General features: G+C 49.2%; 1 protein-coding gene across 2 annotated transcripts in view; it reads left to right on the forward strand.

Annotated features, from left to right (window-relative positions):
• The window catches only part of CPPED1 (calcineurin like phosphoesterase domain containing 1), a 111,151-nt gene that overhangs the window by 67,207 nt on the left and 24,618 nt on the right, over nt 1-19,326 (forward strand). Inside the window, exon 3 of one of the 2 annotated variants that reach the window (XM_025916888.2) lies at nt 1,485-1,907. The exons of the other annotated variant lie outside the window; for it this stretch is intronic. Coding sequence (XP_025772673.1) covers nt 1,485-1,907 — 423 coding nt within the window. The remainder of the gene's footprint in view (nt 1-1,484; nt 1,908-19,326) is intronic. 2 annotated transcript variants of the gene reach the window in all.

The raw sequence follows: 19,326 nt of genomic DNA on the forward strand, positions 1-19,326 counted from the left end.
CCTATTTTATGGCCCTCTAGCCCGAATTCCTCTCTGCGTTTGGTCCTCCTTCTTAGCTGCAGTCACTTTGTGGAGATTCTTTTGCCTGCTTTTAAATTCATCACGGGCACAGAATGTCGGGTATAGTTTTTGTCTGCTCCTGGCAAGGATTTTCAGGTGCATTTTCGCCATCCCTGGGGAAGCTGGCTCCTGTTTTCTCGTATTGTTTTCCTTACGCATAGTATTGAGTGTGTTCCTCAGGACGAACGTGGTACAGGAATTCTGTCGTTCACCCACTGTGCCTTTCTCAGTAACGCTTCACAACATGTGATACGGATGGTGTGCGCCTATCATCTGCTGGATCGCTTGTCTGACTCCCCTGTTGGGAGGGAAAGATTCGTGTCTCTTTGGCTCACGGCCTGCCCCGGTAACGAAATCGGTGCCTTACACATAGTACTCAATAAATATTTGTTGAATGAATTAGCACAGAGGGGCTCAGAAAACCAAACCTAACAAAAACAACCAAAACCAGATCCAGAATGGCATCAGTTATTTCAAATCCTGTTCATTAAAGTATTAATACATTATGACAGGAAGTGGGAAAACCAGGAATGTGAAGGAGGGTTCCCACTTACTGGACAACTCTCTGTCCAAATCATCATCTCCATACTGAATCCTGTGTGCCTGGGGTAGGACGGAGTGAAACACACTTAATATTTAAGACATCGAGGGGTGCCCAGGTGGCTCAGTTGGCTAAGCGTTCAACTTCGGCTCAGGTCCTATCTCGCAGTTTGTGAGTTCAAGCCCCACATCCAGCTCTGTACTGACAGCTCACAGTGTGGAGCCTGCTTCAGATTCTGTGTCTCCCTTTTCTCTCTGCCCCGCCCCTGCACGCACTCTGTCTCTCTCTCAAAAATAAACGAACGTCAAAAAATTTTTAAAAAGACATTGAGCCCGTGCCCTTTTTCACACTATGAGTAGGATATAAAGTACCTCTTCCCCTGTATGGGGCATGGGGGAGTGGGGTTTGGCCAAATGCACAGGCCAGTTGATCTGTAAGAATTTTTCCGGTACAAGTGCTCACACAGTCTGCAAGGCCACGCATACGGTAAGAATAACTTTAAGTAGCAGTTGGTTTGGGACTAGCTTTCAAAGCGTGTGCACACAATAGGGGCACACGTGATGACCCATTGAGAGAGGACAGAAAAGCCACAACTGTTTCTCATCTGAATAAGAGAAATTAAGCCTTACTAATATTTAATATTAGAATAACGCTGTATCATCTCCCAGTCAGCAACATTGGGGCAGACAGCCACTTAGACTCTGAATTGCCACAGCGCCCTGAGGGAAGCGGGCCAGAGGTCCGCCTCACTTGTTGATTTGCTTCTAACATACCATTTGCGGTTTCACGCACCTGGTTGCGTGTATTTCTAGATCGTACTCTCTTGTGTCAGTAAATGCATGAACCGCCACGGCCGTTTCAGACGTGACCCTCACTCTTGCAGGGACGCCCTGGCGGAAGGAGCAGACCGCGGACTTGCAGCGGGTGCTGGCCCGCCTGGACAGCGACATCCCGCTGGTGCTCGTCAGTGGCAACCACGACTTGGGCAACGCCCCCACGCCCGAGACCGTGGCAGAGTTCCAGCGGACCTGGGGGGACGACTACTTCAGCTTCTGGGTTGGGGGTGTCCTGTGCCTCGTGCTCAACTCCCAGTTCTGGTACGATGCCTCCCGGTGCCCCGCCTTGAAGCAGGCGCAGGACCAGTGGCTGGACCAGCAGCTGAGCGTCGCGGGCCGGCGCGAGTGCCAGCACGCCATCGTCTTCCAGCACATCCCACTCTTCCTCCAGAGCATCGACGAGGACGACGACTACTTCAACCTCACCAAGTCTGTGCGCAGGGAGGTGGCTGACAAGCTCATCCGAGCAGGTAGCGCCCTGGACCCCGGGGGCTGGTGGGGAGGGCCATCTAGAGAGGAGGCTTCCAGATCCTTCTTCCGCCTCACCCCCACCCCCACCCCCCGCAGCCTGGCAAAGCAGAGAGAGGATGGGGCTTTGGACAGAACTGGGTTCTGACCCCAGCTCCACCGCTCGCTGGCCTTATGGCCTTGGACAAGCTGCCTGGCCTTCCAGCCTTGGTGTCCTCATCTGTCAAGTGGGAGTAGCAGAAGGAGGTCTCTCATAGGGTGGGTGTGAGGATTAAAGGAGAAGGGGCCTGTAAAGCATTCCAGTAGCCCCTGGCCTACCAAGTAGTGAGGTCGTGGCAGCTGCTGGCAGCTGAGGTTGGGGGTCCTGCAGGTGTGGGGTTATTGGGATTGGACGGGATCTGAGTGTGGCTGTACTGACCCAGGGAGAAGGGATGATGCCAGCGTCATCTTTTCTCATACCTCTGTGAAGCACGAACTTGCCCAACGGCAGGTGATCTTCAAGAGCCAGGCTTTACCAGTGTTGGATGTAACCCCGGGGAGTCCTGGGACGTGGGTGTCCTGGAGCCTCATCACTTTTCCTAGAACAGGGACTAAACTCTCCCCCAGGTCGAGGAGACAGGAATGTATTTAGTCAGATTTAACCTGCTATAAATGTTTGGCGAATCACGTATTTAACACATGCGTGTGCACGCACACACACACCGTGAAGCCCTCGGACGGCCTACTGGTCCGCACACTTCCTTCTCTCCTCCCCGCAGCACCTGTAGTGTTTCTGTCCTGTGAAATGGGTCGTCCCAAGCCGATTCCCTGCATGACCAGTGACTTGGCAGGATTCCGGTTTTGACAACTGTTGGGTCTCTTGTTTTGGTTTTAATGCCTCCTTTCAGATCTTTCCAGAGTGTACTTCGTCAAATGCTTCTAAAATTTGAATACATCACTTGTTTGTTAGGAGGTAGGGAGAGGGAGGTGGCGGCCTGACCCCATAGCAAACGTTCATTTAAAAAAACAAAATATCTTATACTCTTCTTTTCATCTTCGAGCATTTAAATGTGTTCGCATTTACTTGTTAAATGTACAATAGGCCCTTCTGTATTTTTGAGACATTTTACAAAAGGCTTGCATAATTGGAGACATTATCCAACTGTTCCATGGAGGTGAAGTTGGAAAACTTCTATTGAGACCTTTGAAATTTCATGCCATGCTTGAGTTGGTGCAGAAAACCATTTTGATGACAAGGAAATGAAGTGTCAAGATGGCATCAGCACCACCGTGGAGACTATTTTGTAACAGAGAATAATGTCAGAGAGAACATTTAATGCCAGAGAAGTGATTCCTTTCATATCAAATGTTAAATGATGTAAATGCCATCCCCGTGGCCGCTCTTTGTTCCCTGTCAACCACGTTCTTGAGCGGCGTGTGCATGTGTGGCCCACCGGCACCCCCCGATGTTGAGACCTGTAGGCATTTATAAAGAGAGAGCCCACGGCTCTAACCAGGCAGCCTCCGGGGAGGCCTCCTGCCCACCCACCAGGAGCCCCGGAAGGCGGCGGGGTACTTGGGATGCGCCAGCCACCTCCCCCTCGGGCCTGCGGCCCCGCAAGCTCTCAGCACACCCCCAGCTGGTCTGGGTCTTGGAGGTGGGCTCCGCTTGCCCCGGCTCACAGGGGTGGGGGGGTCTACCACCAGAATGCCCTTCGATTGATGCAAAGCCCGGCTGAAACCCTCCCCTCCGCCCCGACGGCACAGTCTCTTCCCGTGGGCAGAACGACATGGGAAGCCACGTTCCAGTCAGGAGCTCGCTTGCTAAGCGTGAGACTGAGCAGAGGAACTAGTCTTACTCCAGCCTTAATGGCGTCAGGCTCTGGAACGCTGCCGGGTCCATCTCCGGTAGGGCCACCCGGCCCAGAAGACTCCGGTATTTCCAGTGCCTTAACATCTGTCTAGACTGTCCACCCCTTGAGGCCACCATCTGGGCCGTAGTGGCAGCTCTCCAGCCCCCCACCCTTCTGGCCCCCCTCAGCCCCGGGGCAAAGCCAGCTCCCCACTCTTCCCCGTTGTCTCTGACTCTCCCGTTTCACCTGGCCAGCTACTCCCCTTCAGCACCTTCTGCGTGAGGTGCCCCCAGCCCTGCCCTGGGTTCTTCCTCAGCTCTCCTTGATCCCAGCAGACTCGTTTGTGTTGACTTATCTCAGTCACCCGCTAGACTCGGTTCCTTGAGTGTGGGGGTGCTCTTGTGCTCATCTCTGCATTCAGGACGCCTGGCTCAGGTCAGTTCCTAGTCAGTGCCTCATCCGTGTTTGTAGAGTGAATGAGGGACTGACACAGCCCATTTATTTGGTTAGCACCCACTGTATGCTGGCCACAGAGACCAGGGCCGTGCTGTCGTGGAGCTCCTGGGCACAGAGATTTTCAAGGTGCGTTCCAAGGATCGAGCATACGTCCAAGCCTTTCGTTTCTGCGTGAAGTCCTCCCTTGATGCTGGCTTCCCAGGTTCATAGACCAGCCAATTTCTCTCTTCCCACGTGGCCCCCCACTGTTCACACCAGGCACCTTCACGTATGAGACGGAGTCCTGTTGGCCACTGGCGTTAGGAACTTCACCTAAGCCTGCTTAACCAGGGAAAAGCAGAGAGACAGGTGTCCTTCCTGCTGTCACCTGTCAGTTTTAGTGGCTTACCAAGCCTGGCCCTTTGCTTTGTGGCCTTCCACACACACAGCAAACCAAGGGCAATGTCAAGAAGAGATCCAGGCCGGGTGTGGACCCAGCTCGGTGGCAGGCTGAGTGATCTGCTTAGGGTGAAGGCATGAGTAGGTTGGCTCTCCTAGGGAATGTTGTGCACCCATGACTCACGATCCCAGAGATCGCTCAGCTCACAGCAGTGTAATTCTTGGACTCCTTTGGGAAAGCCAGAGTTCAAGTGACATTTCATAAGATTCATTAACTTCAAGACCGTGATCAAATTGGGGGTGATGCTGCTGTTTAATGCTGCCTCCAGCTTTTCCCCCACAGCAATATTATTCCCTCGTGCTATTCCAGTCTCCTTTATCTCCCTGAGTTAAAATGCCGGTACTCAAAAATATGTCAAAAGCTCATCAGAATATCAGGGTAGCTTTTAATTATGATAATTGTGTTGTTATAAAATATCCTTTTAAAGAGCACATCCCTCCTCAAACCACCATGGAGGTAAAACCCAGCTTCCTTCCAGCAAGCTTAATGAATAATTCTGAATCATTGTGTGGGATGAATAAATGATTTAATAACGAACATCAACAATCATCTCTCATTGTTGCATTAATTTTTCAAACGGGATGAGGTAAATGAGGAGGAGGGGTGTTACTATACAATGGGCCACCGTGTGTGTTGGGATGCGTTCTATGAATCCAAGCCTGCGAGCCTCCCCGCTCAGGTTTCCCTAGAAACGGATGCATTCTGTTTCTCCTTTTGAAGCTCAGTGAAAAACCTTCTTTGTGTGGTACAAAAGCGTCGTCAACAGCCAGCGCAAATAAACAGTTATCAGGGCAGGACAGACGCACAGATGGGGAGCTGCACCCGTTATTTTCGGTCTTCCTTTGTACTGCCTGAGGATAATCAATTTCATCACATCCACGGGATGTAGAAATTGGTTTTCCCCTTAATTCACCTGATACCTAGTTGAGTTGCAAAGACAGATAGTAGATAATGAAATCGTGGTTGAACGCAGCCACTGTCTCTGTCCCTCATGCCTTTTTCAGCAAAAGGTTAATTTGTGACCTAGTTAATACGGATTCCAATTTAAGAACTCAATCTTAAAAAACAAAAGTCTGGCTCTTTTAACTGACCTCATCTCCCTTGATGTCTCGATACCTTTTTTTTTTTTTTTTCCATTCTCAACATAGAGATGAGAACTGTGTAGTAGGGAGCCCAGAGCGAATTTGGCAATTACGAAACATTCCAATAAGTTGATCTTTCCTGCAAAAGTTAATGAGTAATTTCACAGAAATAGTTTCATCTCCAGTATTTATTCCTTTAAAAAAAAAAAAACTGGAGAAAGAGATCTTAGCCCATAATTATCATTTGAAAATTTCAAAGTTTGAAAGAACAAAATGGTCGGGTTTCCAGGGTCCACTTTGTAGGAAAAATAAAACGTCTGATTCTACTCTGATGTCCTTCTGAGTTGTATTGAAATTATTTGTTTATGTCCTGATTCCTCCAAAAATGGAATCCCAGCTTTATTCACCTCTATAAGCCCAGCCTCTGGCCAAAACTGTCATGTGGTTGCCCTGTCAATAAACAAATATTGGCTAAGTGGAATGGAATTAGATTTGATTCACATACTTATCAGCAGAATCATAGATAATGTCGATACTACCTGTGGATCAGTGTTGGCGAACTGAGCTTTGGATGGGAAATGTATCACGTAAAGCGGGGTCTCGGTGAACTTTTTCTGCCAAGGGGCACACAGTAAACACTTTGGGCTGTGGTCTCCGTGGCAACCGCAGAGCTCAGCCTTTGTAGCACGGAAGCAGTAACAGACATACATAAGCAAATGAGCGTGGCCGTGTTCCAGCACAACTCTACTTACAAAAGCCAGGTGTGAGCTGGCGGGTCGTACTTTTCCCCGCCGTTGGCTCAGAGAAATATTCCTGCCCTGCCCTCAGACCGTGTCCACACCGTGCGTGCGTCTAATTCCAGCATGCTTCTGGTGACCCCACCGCGGCAGCTGCCTGACCCGCTGAAGGGTCCGCCCAGAGTGAGCCTCAGGTTCCTCCATGGAGGACACACCCGGGTGAGGCATGCCCCGTTGGAGGTCCCTGTGGGAGGTGACGTGGGGGCACTTAAGTACAACGCTTGGGTGTTTATTTTAACATGTGTTTGAACAAATACATAAGTAGCTCTTCAAGGTAAAAATCATCAGTAGTAGCACCAGTAGCATGTGGGTAGGGCCGAACTTGTGGAGGTGGTGTAGGGAGAGCAGGTACGCACCAGCGGGAGCGATGGGGCCATATCACAGCACAGGGCGGCAGACAAGCTTGGGTTTCAAACAGACGCGGGTTCAGATCCTTTGGTGGCACTCCCCAGCTGCATGGCCTCACATGAGCTGCCCAACATCCTTCTGCCTTAGTTTTCTCACTTGTCAAATGGGGGCTCTGGTCCCAGCCTCATAGGGTTGGTGGGAGCACCAGATTGAAGTGACGCGGGGACACAGTATGTGCTCCACGAAGGGTTGTGTGTCATGAGATGACCCTGGACCCCACCGCGAGCCCACAGCCAGCAAATTTGCTTGACGCAGGGTCTGGCTTTATCCATAGGCGGTGCCTCTCGCCCTGGGATGCCGGCGGGAGGGGCAGGGTCTCCTCGAGAGGGCGTGTGCGAGAATCTCCCCTCGAGGAGAGGCACGTGCCAATGTGACTTTGTAAGTGGCGAAAGAAAGCAATTAGCAACTCTTCTTCTAATACAAACTACGGGAAGTGAAGCTAGACAGAAAGTTTCTTAGTTCCTGGGATGTGCGGGAAGATGGACCGTGTCTCAAGGAGTGTGAGATTTTTCAGTGCGGATAAGGAATACTTGCTATGTTTGCTTTTATCAGAGGCAGGGAAGCCCTCAACTAGATGGAAAAATTCCTTTGGAATTTAGTGACAGAATTTGACTCCCCATTACTTTTTCTAAACCAGTTGATGCGTTGCTAAAGACACCTGTGAATACACAATGTCTTGGGCAGGTTTTTCTGAATCTAGCCAATGTGTCCACAAGACAATGGCAGCCATCTCACAATGCCCTTTGTTTAAAATGCATTTTAAGGGGCGCCTGGGTGGCTCAATCGTTTGAGCATCCAGCTTCGGCTCAGGTCATGGTTTCACGGTTCGTGAGTTTGAGCCCCGTGTCCGGCTCTGTGCTGGTAGCACGGAGCTGCTTTGGATTCTCTGTCTCCCTCCCTCCCTCTCTCTTTCTCTCTCAAAAATAAATAAACATTTACAAAATTAAAAAAAAATAAAATGTATTTTAAAAAACGATCCTAGTGGTTGTTTTCTTAACCAACTCTTGGGGTACCTGGGTGTCTCAGTCGGTTTAAGTGTACGGTTTAAGTGTACGACTTTGGCTCAGGTCATGATCTCACGGTTCGTGAGTTTGAGCCCCACGTCCGTGCCAACAGTTCAGGGCCTGGAGCCTGCTTCAAATTCTGTCTGTCTCGCTCTTTGTCCCTCCCCCCACTGGCACTTTCTCTCTCTCTCAAAAATGAATGAACATTTTTTTTTAATTTTTTTTTTAATGTTTATTTATTTTTGAGACGGAGAGAAACAGAGCATGAACGGGGGAGGGTCAGAGAGAGGGAGACACAGAATCTGAAGCAGTCTCCAGGCTCTGCGCTGTCAGCCCAGAGCCCGACGCGGGGCTCGAACTCACGGACAGCAAGATCATGACCTGAGCCGAAGTCGGACGCCCAACCGACTGAGCTACCCAGGCGCCCCGAATGAACATTTTTTAAAAAGTTTCACCAGCTCTCAAGTGAGAACGCATCACCTATCCTTTTTTCAGCATCTGTAGAATCCAGAGTTTCTGGGGGCCTAGCAGCTTGAGGAATTTTACCCTCTTTAAGTTATATTTGGTCTTGAATTCATTTTCCCAGGTTGGATCTGTTTTCTGTTTTGATCAGTGCACCCTAAACCATCATGCTTTAGTCACTGGATGTCTGCACGTCGTTCACGCTAAACCTAGATAAGAGCCCAACTGCTGAAGCTGCATCTGGTGCCACGGGTTGGGTTTCGTTTCTCACTGTGGAGGTATCCTTAACAGTTGGGCTAATTAAAGTCGAAATCAAGTCCTGACTGTAAATATTTATAAATTGAGAATCTGGCGTGTGTAACTGTGTGCTGGTTTCCAGAGCTAAGTCAACATTTACTCATTCAACAAGTAGCAGGGGCCTGGGGCTAGGCACCGTGGAGGGTAATGAACATGACAGACCGCGGTTCCTTCTGCGGCATGGTGGGTCCCTCTCAGGCTAAAAATGATAAAATCCTATCGAAGAACCCCATCCATCATGGTCTTTCAGAAACGAGGCACAAGTGCATGGGAAGCAGCAGCGACTGTTTAAGTTTATGAAATCAAAACACTGTCTCTTCTCTTTTTAGGTCCTTTTTAAAAAAAAAAATAGCAATTAATGTCATTTTCATACGAGCAGTGGGATTCCTTTGTGAAACTGAAATATCCCTAGTTTAGCTAAACACTCTGACTTCCCATACTGGTTCTGGGAAGGTACTTTTTAGGTACTGGACTCACTTTCCTTTAAGAGGTATTTGCCCCCACCATGGCCAACAATATAAGTGAACATTTAGAATACGGTTATTTAAAATAGGCTAGAGATTGCTTTGTTTCTGTTTTTGTTTTTGTGTTCTCATTTTACTTAACAAACACATTTGCATGTTGATGATTGATTTAGAGGTGAAAGAATGGCACCCCTTTGGATAACAACGCGGAGGACCCTGTGACCTGTCCTTAGTACAGGTGGGCGAGCTGAGCACACACAGAGGCTGTCTGGCTTCTGAGTCATCTTTAAATTTAAATTACAGACACATGAGAGGAAGGAGAGGCCCTTCTCTCTGGTGTTTGTCTTTTTTTTTTTTTTTCAACGTTTATTTATTTTTGGGACAGAGAGAGACAGAGCATGAACGGGGGAGGGGCAGAGAGAGAGGGAGACACAGAATCGGAAACAGGCTCCAGGCTCTGAGCCATCAGCCCAGAGCCCGACGCGGGGCTCGAACTCACGGACCACGAGATCGTGACCTGGCTGGAGTCGGACGCTTAACCGACTGCGCCACCCAGGCGCCCCTCTCTGGTGTTTGTCTTACACAGAGCACTACCCTGTGCCGCACTGGGAGCCTCGGAAAGGAGCTCCCTGCAGTAACGTTGCCCAGGTGGGAGGGGGCATGTCCAGGGCAGGTGCGATACTACCTTAGCCACGAACCTCCTGCTGGGTCACCCTGCCTGGGTGCGGCCTTGCGGCCTGTGCTTGTGTCTCTCTTGGGGGGGTGGAGTCTCACTCCCTCCCAGATGCCAGTGAAGACACCTAGTAGAGCAGCTTTTCTGCTGAGAAAGGGAGAGGATGAACAAGCTTCCTGAGAGCCATGGGTCACGTTCCATATTTTTCTTTTTTTTAATCTTTATTTTATTTTTGAGAGAGAGCATGAGCAGGGGAAGAGCAGACAGACAGGGAGACGCAAAATCGGAAGCAGGCTCCAGGCTCGGAGCTGTCAGCACAGAGCCCAGTGCAGGGCTTGAACCCACGAACGGTGAGATCGTAACCTGAGCCGAAGTCGGACGCTTAACCGACTGAGCCACCCAGGCGCCCTGGGTCACGTTCAGTTTTACACTGATGGTATTGTCAGTGGCCATGCTCATTGTCACCACAGCCCGCACAACAGCCCCGCAAGGTGTCCGTGTTCTGTCTCTGCCACTGACGGGCAGACTTGAGTCCAGGAGGTGGAATCACCTGTCCCGGTCACAGAGCTGTGAAGCAGGTAGTACTGTGTCAAGTTTTTGTGGGCATCAGATAAGATAATCCAGTTCCCTGACACAGTGTCTGGCTCCCGGCAGGTGCTCAGTCACAAAAGTGCCGTTGGTGTTATCCGTCTTACTGCCGTTAACATCATTACCCTGAGGATACTGTGAGTGACTTCACGTTCGGTAAAGAGAAGCGTAGGGAATGTATCTTCTCCTTTCCACAAGGTTGCACCCCTGCCCACTGCTGGCTTGCTGGAGTATTGCCAGAGTCGGGACCCCAGACTTTCTAACTATGTTAGGCACCGTGCTACTCCTCTGCCCACCACACTGGAGTCCCATGTCCCCGCGACAGCCCCTGATGTGCCACCAGTGGGTGCTAGAAACCGCAGGGTAACCAACCTTCTTAGTACTAGTTTTATTTCATAAGCCATTTACAGCACAATTAACATTACATTCGTGTCATAGTAATTACCACTCACTAAATATTACAGCACAGTTCTACGAGTGTGCGTCAACAGTACAGGTCCCGCTGCTCTGATTTTATAGACAAGAAAAGAGAGAGACACAGCTGGGAAGTGGCCGAGTCAGGCACCTGCCCCAGCGCTCTGACCTCTTAGCCATGCTGCTGTCAGTGTAATGAGCAGAGTGCGCATTGGGCACAGGTGTTGACGGCAAGAAAGCAAGGCGCCAGGCCAGCTTGTGCTGGGGCCTGCCCACCTGCTCACCCCCACTTCCACTCTGCACCTGCCCTTCTGCAGGGGCTAACCCAGGAAGGAGCTGGTCCACCTCAACAGGGAGGCTTGGAGCCGCACCGTCTGAGGGGTCCGTGGAGCGAGGTTCCGGGGAGTCCATCCCGGGTGTGAGATGCCCCTCCGGCCTCGGCAAGCAGCGGTGTTCTTCTAGAGTGAGCTTCTCAGCTCGTCCTTTGACCTTGAGCATGTGAATTATGCCTTCTGCAGACAAAACAGGGAGGGGTCCGTGCCACCTCTGTACCCTGGCTGGCTCCCTTGGGATACAAGTCCAGGGAGTCTCTTAGCTGAGGATCATGGCTACCAGAAAAAGCTCACTTAAAAAATGGGGACGGTAGGTGCCTGGGTGGCTCAGTCAGTTAGGCATCTGACTTGATTTTAGCTCAGGTCATGATCTCATGGTTGTGAGATGGAGCCCCGAGTTGGGCTCCACACTGAGTGTAGAATCTGCTTGGGGTTCTCTCTCTGTCTCTCTCTCTTTCCCTCTGCCCCTCCCTACTTCGTGCGCATATGTATTCTCTCTCAAAATAAGTAAGCAGACTTAAAAAATTGTTAAAAATGTGGGGAACGTAGGTCTTAGAAAATTGTGATGAAATAAAGATAAAGGTTGATTTGAGACATTATTTTGCAAAAAGAGACAAATCATGGCAATCCATTTTACTTTAGCTTGTGTTTGCTAAACTGTTGTTTGTTGTTGCAAACATGCACCAACTCTTGGAATGCATAAGGAATGAATCAAGTGTAGACTTGGTTTCCTTGGTCTGAATAGACTAAAATAATTGTTCGACAGCATCCTGCTTTTGACAGCAGAGGGTCCTTTTTGCATGAGAGAAAAATAATTACAGGTTTCATCAGTTTTCCTAAGGGTCTGATTCTGAATCCTCAGTAATCTGATTATTGCCCTTCTCAGGAACTCCCGTGTGTGCACGTGTGTATGTTTCTTCTGCCACAGCCTTACGTGTTGATGACTTCCCCTCTCTCGATTCTGGCAGTTCCCCAAGTGTCACTTTCATTGGCTTTATGAAGTCCCCTGTCTTTAGTATGATTTGTGATTCAACACAGAGGTGCCTCTGCCAGGGTGCACAGCTTGGGCATTGTTTGTTTTGTTTTCGTAGGGGCTTGGTTCATAAACAGTCTATTCATTAGCATTTTCTTGTTATTAAGAAATTCTTTCTTGGGGCTCTTGGGCGGCTCAGTCGCTTAAGTGTCCCATTCTTGGTTTTGGCTTAGGTCATGATCTCCCTGTAATTATATAATTGTAATTTGTTCGTTCTTAAAAACCGTGAAAGCAGACATTACAAGATGTTAATATTTGTTATCTGTGGGTGGTGGTAATATAAATGTTACATTATTTTTTGTACTCATCTGAATCTTCTAAGTTTTTCCAAAAAATGAAAAAAGATTTACAAGATTCCCTGTAGTGGCATCTAGATTGGAAAGCTCAGTCTAAGGGGAAAAGGGAAGGAAGCAGAGAATTACAGTCAGTGTAGACATCTTAGAGGGGACTTCATGACGCATTGGGCGTTTGTTTCTAATATTTAAATTCCTCTCTCCGTAAACTGCATTTGAAGCTGTGTAAATACTTTGCCTGCTATTATTGGATAGGGGCATGATTTCCCATAACACTGTGAGAATTGTGTCACCCCTGTTGCCTTGGATAGCCTCCATATCAGGGACATTTCTTCCCTCTTTCTTTCTTCTTTTCATTCCTAACAACCTTTACTTCATGGCTGTGTCTTCATGAAATCACTCCATCAAACGTTTGCTTTGATGGGGACATCCATTCAGTTCAGAAGATTTTGGAGGTTGCCTACTGTATGCCAAGCTCATGTGTCATGACAAAGACTGCTTTTTGTGTGTTTGATCCATCCACCTAGAAGCATTGTGATCAAGGTTAAAAAAAAGGTGTTTTAACCTTGTCAAAGTCACTGACTCTCTGGCCAAACGTACCCATTCCTTAAAGGTAAAGGCAGGTGCCTCTGGTGTAGCTTGTGGCCATCAAAGGGGACTTGGGCTATAATTGTATGAAGATTATATAATTATAATTTTTTCATTCTTGAAAACTGTGCAAGTGGATATTACAAGATGTTAATATTTGTTATCCGTGGGTGGTGGGAATATAAAGGTTGCATTATTTTTTGTACTCATCTGAATTTTCTCAGTTTTTCCAAAAATGAAAAAAGAATTAAAAGATTCCCTGTAGTGGTATCTAGATCGGGGTTAGCAGACTGTTTCTGTAAATGGCCAGATAGCACATATTTTAGGCTTTGTGGGCCAACAGGCAAAATTAAGAGTATTACATAGATGGTTAAATAAACCTACCTATAGTCATTTAAAAGGCTAAGAAGCATTCTTGATTCCCACACCTTATAAGAAAACAGTCCCTGAGCTGTAGTTTCACAACCCCTGGTCCAGGTACTTAAGATCAGTCACCATTGACTCTTACATTAATAAGGATAATAGTTACAGAGCCATCAGTTTGTTTCAAAAAATTATGCCACTTAGCACTTTCCACATTTAATCTTAAATGTGAAAAGCTTAAAATCTGAGGGAGGAAAAGATTTCCTTTCTTTGTTTTTGACTGACCGTGTTTTGAGTCTCTTATTGACGCACTCTGCCTCTGATGTGTGTTACCTGTTTCTCACTTCCAAATTGCCTCTGAGTTGTCATACAGACGTGGCCTGAGGTTACTGAGCCACCTTCCCCCTCCTCTGTGCCCCTGCGCTGCCTTGGGTCCACGCCTCGGTCCTACTGAATGCATGATGCTTGAGAAAGCAATTTCGCGAGCCGGAGAAAGGATGTCAGGAAGGTCACTGACAAAATAGTGCTCTAATGGAGTCCCACCCTATCAAGGAACCATCCTGGGACCTATTGGAGAACAAGTGAAGTCTATTATTTTGTAAGAGCTTCCAAAAGCTAGTTTAGATAGTGTTTGAAAGTGGATTATTGGTCACCCCAAAAGGAGAGTTACTGTCCTAAAACGTATAGGGTAGTGTTAGTTCCTTTTGGCTGTTATGGGAAAGTCCCAACTCGCCCATTGCAGAGAGTAAGGAAGTTTCTTATCTCATGTCAATAGAAGGCTGGGCATGGTTCAGGCTCTCAGCCAGGCCAACTCGGGGACCAGGATCTTGCTTCGATTCTGCTTGCTGCCCCCCACCCGCCACTCCACGCAGCCTTTTGCTCCGATTGAACTTTCTCAGATGGCTGCCATAGTTCTGGACTTGACATTCAGAAGTGGGAGGGGGCTTCTGAGAAGAAGCAGAACCTTTCCCAGGACCCCGGCAGATCTCTTCCCACAGCTTCATACCCAGACCTGGGCCACAGACCAATTCCAAGCTCATCACTTAGTGGCTGTAGGAGGACATTTACCACCGCGGCCATGACCTTGGCTCTGGGAGGAAGCCCATGAGCTCCTGGAGGAGGATGTTTCCCGGAACAAAATCAGGATTTTTTTCGACCAAAGAGAAAAACGGAGGGGCATGGTATTAAAAGGTGGCCAGCCGCGCCTCCTGTGGCAAGGAAGAAAGGACCCACGTTCACACCTTATTTCAGGGACAGTGCCGAAAAGCGTTGTGTTTCCAGCGTGCAGTGAACCTGTGCTGAGGATTAAACCCATCATCTCTGAAACTCACAGCAACTCCATGAGGGATCTGTGTTGGCATCCCTTTTTGAAAATGGAGGAAATGGACATTCAGGGAGGTAAAGTAGCTTGTCATGTGGCATTTAAGTGACAAGACATGATTCCGAATCCGTGCTCATTTCTCTGTCTCTGTCTTCCACCCTCTTGTTAGTAATAATCAGGCCTTCTTTGACGAGGAACACGGTAATTCTTTTGTAAGATCGGAAAATGCCGGAACTCTACTTCTCTGTAGGTAATACTGACAAAATGGGGAGTTTGGAATTTCTCCTCCAGGACACCTCCTAACACACAGCTTATGAGTTGCCTCAAGTTTCATATACTCATTCACCGTCCATCTGTCCAACAGTCATTTATAGGGCAGTAGTTCTATTCTCTTCCTTCTGAGGATGGGTATCCAGTTAAATAGATTTGCCCTCTGTCCTCACAGACCAGTAGGGGATACCAAGGTGGGAAGCAAGAACCCACAGGATGCAAGTAGAGGAATGTTCAAGAATCAGGAGGAAGGAGAATCAGCTTGTTTCAGCTGGGCCAGGATGCTTTCCTCAAGGAGCTGAGCAGGCAGGGGCTTGAAGGGTAAGAGCTCACCAGGCAGATGTGGGCAGGAAGGGGGCATTCAAACCACAGGACAGAGCCCCACAACAGCCTGGTGCGTGTGGACGCTGGCCTTGAAACCACTGGTGAGTAGAGCAGGACTCGAGATGTTTGGTGGTGTGTAACAGGAGCGAGATCCGGACCGTCAGGTGTTAAAGAAGCACGGAAAGGTTTTATGTCAGTCCGGTTTTGCATTTTAGAAAGAACAGCCTTGCTCGGTGTGTCCACGATGCACTTTTTTCTTTCCCAACCTGGATTTGTTCAGGATGCCAGCGGGACAGGCTGAAAATACGCCTTGCCAGACCCCTCGACACCTAGTGTGACTGCTTGTCTCTGTCCTGGAATCTAGTCCCTGGGGCTTCCTGGACAGCTTTTGGTTGGCCCTTCTCTCTTCTTCCTGCCTGGAATGTGGACACAGGGTCTGGAAGCCCTGCAGCCATCATGCTGTCTTGAGGACAAAGCCATAAGCTGAGAATGGCAGAGCAGAAAAACAGAAGGAACCTGCAAACACAAACACAAAAACATATTTGGTGAAATCCTTGAACGAAACTGTATGCACCCTGACCACCCACCTCCTTTCTTTATGTGAGACGGATAAATACATCGTAAGTCCAAACGTACCTTTTACTTCTTCAAGCGCTGTCGTCCTGACACATCTGGGGACAGAGAGGGGGGCGGCCCGGAAGGCAGGAAGACAAGGGGAACCGGCAGCCACAGAGACCGTCCTGGGGGTGCAGAGCCGAAAGCGCTGTGAGCGGACTCTAGCACAAAAGCAGTGGGACACATGGCCTGTGTCCATGGGGCAGGTGACTGCATGCCGGCCCGGGGAAGGTCACGAGAGGAGGAGCAGGTGTTGGGGGCGAAAGCATTGCGTGAGTCAAGTTTGCCCTTTGCTTGCAGGGACCTTGGGAAGAGGGAGCCTCGACTCGGTCCAACAACTGTCTGGGCTGGGAAATGGCTTGGAGTCGTCAGCAGCGGGGTCGGGTGGCTGAGGTCACACGGAGGCAGTGGTCGTCCCGAGGGAAGACAAGGGCGTGGCCAGTTCCCCAGGGAAGACCACCAGGTAAAGGGCTCATGGAAAAGCTCACTCTTCTAGCACATGCCTTGCCGATCTGCCTGATGGCCACCTTTCTTTCTCTGGTTATTGACCCAGAAGCTGACTTTCCTGAGGCCCCCTCCCATCTCAGTGGCCGCCGCTCCCCTCCGAGACCTCCCTGTCTCGAGTCCAGGCTGGAGCACCTTTTCCCCAGCAAGTTTCATGCTCGACACCCTGCAGAGCCTCTCCATTCCATGGCTGGCTGCCACCTCTGTCTACCTCCCCCGAGTATTTTTGGATGGATTTCCAGTTTGATACATGAACATGCCGTCAGTCAAAACAATCTTTTTAATGAGCCTCTTGTCCTGACAGCTGTGTTTAAGATAGGGCATGGAAGCCGGGTAATGGAAATCTAGAAAATTGTCCATTCTGGATTGAAACCTTAATGTGTGCCCCACACTCCCATCTCACCAGCCCACCATCTTCTTTTAAAAATAAAGAGGAAATTATGAATAGCGAAAAAAGATGTAATTTGTGCAAATGGAAAAAAAGATCTTCTGATCAGATGTTTCGAGAAGGATGAGAGGAAGGTATAATTATTGAGCGCTGCCCGAGTCCGTCACATGCAGCTTCCTGCCATGCAGCCTTGGACACGGCTGTGAGTCTCTCTCGATCTTCCAAGTGGCCCTGGGGGTGGTCGATACTGGTTATGCCTTCCGAGTGACAAAGCGGGAGGCTCAGAGAGGTCGGTGGGCAGGCTACGCTCACACAGCCTGGTGATAGTCTGAGGTTCAAGCCCACATCCCCCTGGCCTCTACCCCCAGCTGCCACTGGTTTTTTTGGCAACCAAATATTAGTATTAATAAAACGCAGCCCTCCTCTTGAGAATCCCACGCAGGTTTTGAATTGCCGCGTCGTCGGGAAGGGGAAAAATTAAATGGAAAAGCTGAGCACAGCCTCCCATGTGGGTAAACGGGAGAGGTGAGCCTGAATTTTGCAGGTGTATTGTGAATCCTAGAGTTCACGGCGGGAGGTGGGGCTACACCGCGACCCTCCTCCCTGGGCTTTGGATGTGGGGGCCGCCCGGCACCTGCAGACCGCGGGCTGCTCTCCGGCCTGGGTCGTGGTAGCTCAGGTGCCCCAAAGGCCGGGAAGGCTCGTGTCCTTGTGTAAGCGTGGGCAGGTCGGGTGCGGTGGTGGAAGTGGAAACGTCAGGTCACAGACGGGAACCGGGCCCCTCTGGGTGTCTGCATGATGACCAGCGGCTCTCTCCCCAGCTACTCTTCTGCGGGGCTCTTGGAACCACTGCCAGCCTGGTTCCGCCAAAGATGCACAGCCCTCCGTGTCCTCGGGCCGCTTCTCTCACCTTCCTGTAGTTTCAGTGAAGAAAAGCCTTGGGCGGGGAACACTGTCATTTCTGTTGATCATTACTGAGGCGAGGCAAGGAAAGTGTACTTTTTTTTTTTTTTTTTTTTTTTTTTTACGGGAGTACATTTTTTCCAAAAGAAAGAAAAAACCTCTTGTGGTTATAGGGCAGGAATGAGTTGGCCTTGAGTGAAGGTCATTTCAACAACTGGCCCTTCATTCCCACTCAGTCCTCTCTGGGGAGAGGAGGCTGCGGGTCCGTCAGCCGAGCCACATGTTTCACATCACGTGGAGCAGACATCTGGGCAAACGCCTGAGCGAACCAGATGTCGGCGAGTTACCTAGTGCCCCCAGGAGAGGGGGAGGCACGAATGGAGTCGTCACCCGCCGGCTGTGGCCGTTCACCCCCCCCTGTCCGCAGGCTGGGTCCCAGCTCCTGTAGGAGACAGTGCACCCCTCACCCCGGGCAGCGCCGCTTGGCTTTGGTGCTCCGTACGCCTGGGGGTCTGTCCCTGTGCCGGTGATCCTGCGGCACACGGGGCCGGGTGGGCTCCTCCCCCGAGACCTGCCGCAGTGGCTGGGCGATGAGACTCCTTCCTCCCAGGAGCGGTGTGCTCCCAGGTCCTCCCGGGGCTCTCTGAGAAGCTGTGCTAACTCTCAGTTCCTCCGCGTACCTGCAGGGCGGAAGGGCGCTGAACCTGCCCGACCTCCCGCTTTAAAATACACAACGATCAGCTGACAGCCTGGATGTTTACATCTTGGAAATACAGCTTTCAGGCTTTTATGGAGGGTCAAGCTGTGTGTGCCGAGTGAAACAATTAAGAGATACAGTGTTGAGCGCATAAAAGCAAGTTGCAAACCCATAGAGAGAGTATCTCATTTTTGTGAAATCGTGGATTTGTGTGTATATGCATTGCCATAGACCCGTATCTAGTACCTGTATTATTAGTATAGACATTCACATTATCCGGACATTACACACTAAACTCAAATGGGAAGAAAAAGTTGACATTTTCCTGACCCTCCTTTTTTTTTTTTTTTTCATGGTTGTATTTTTACAATATTTGATTGTATTTTTAGCAAACATGCCTTGCTTTTTTTCTTCGGACTTTTTATTCGGAAATATTTTAAAGCTTATAGAAGAGTTGCAAGTGAAAGGAAAACCTGTATTCCTTTCACCCAGATTTATCTGGCATTTTACCCCAGTTGCTTTCTTTTGTTTATTATTTGTGAGAGGTATGGCAAATATGTATCTTTTTTTTCTGATGTGTTTGAGGGTAAGCTGCATGCATCACGTGTGTTTGTTCGTTTATCCCATCTGACACAAACGAAAGCCTACTGTATACGCTTTTTGCACTTCCTTCACATAATTTTTCTTGGCTGTCATCCGTATCAGCTCGTGGGGATCTTCCTGATTCTTCCTTCCAGCCGCGCTGCGTGTATGCCATAGCTTATTCAGGTGCTCTCCTAAGGCAGGGAGCACAGTCCAGATAAACAGTGGAAAGGAAGTTTAAAAACCACCGAACAGAGCAAGCTGAGGCTCTTAATAGAAAGTCGTTATTTTT

Source organism: Puma concolor, chromosome E3, assembly GCF_028749965.1.
Source record: "Puma concolor isolate L17-30 chromosome E3, mPumCon1.1.hap2, whole genome shotgun sequence".
NCBI classification, from domain to species: Eukaryota; Metazoa; Chordata; class Mammalia; order Carnivora; family Felidae; genus Puma; species Puma concolor.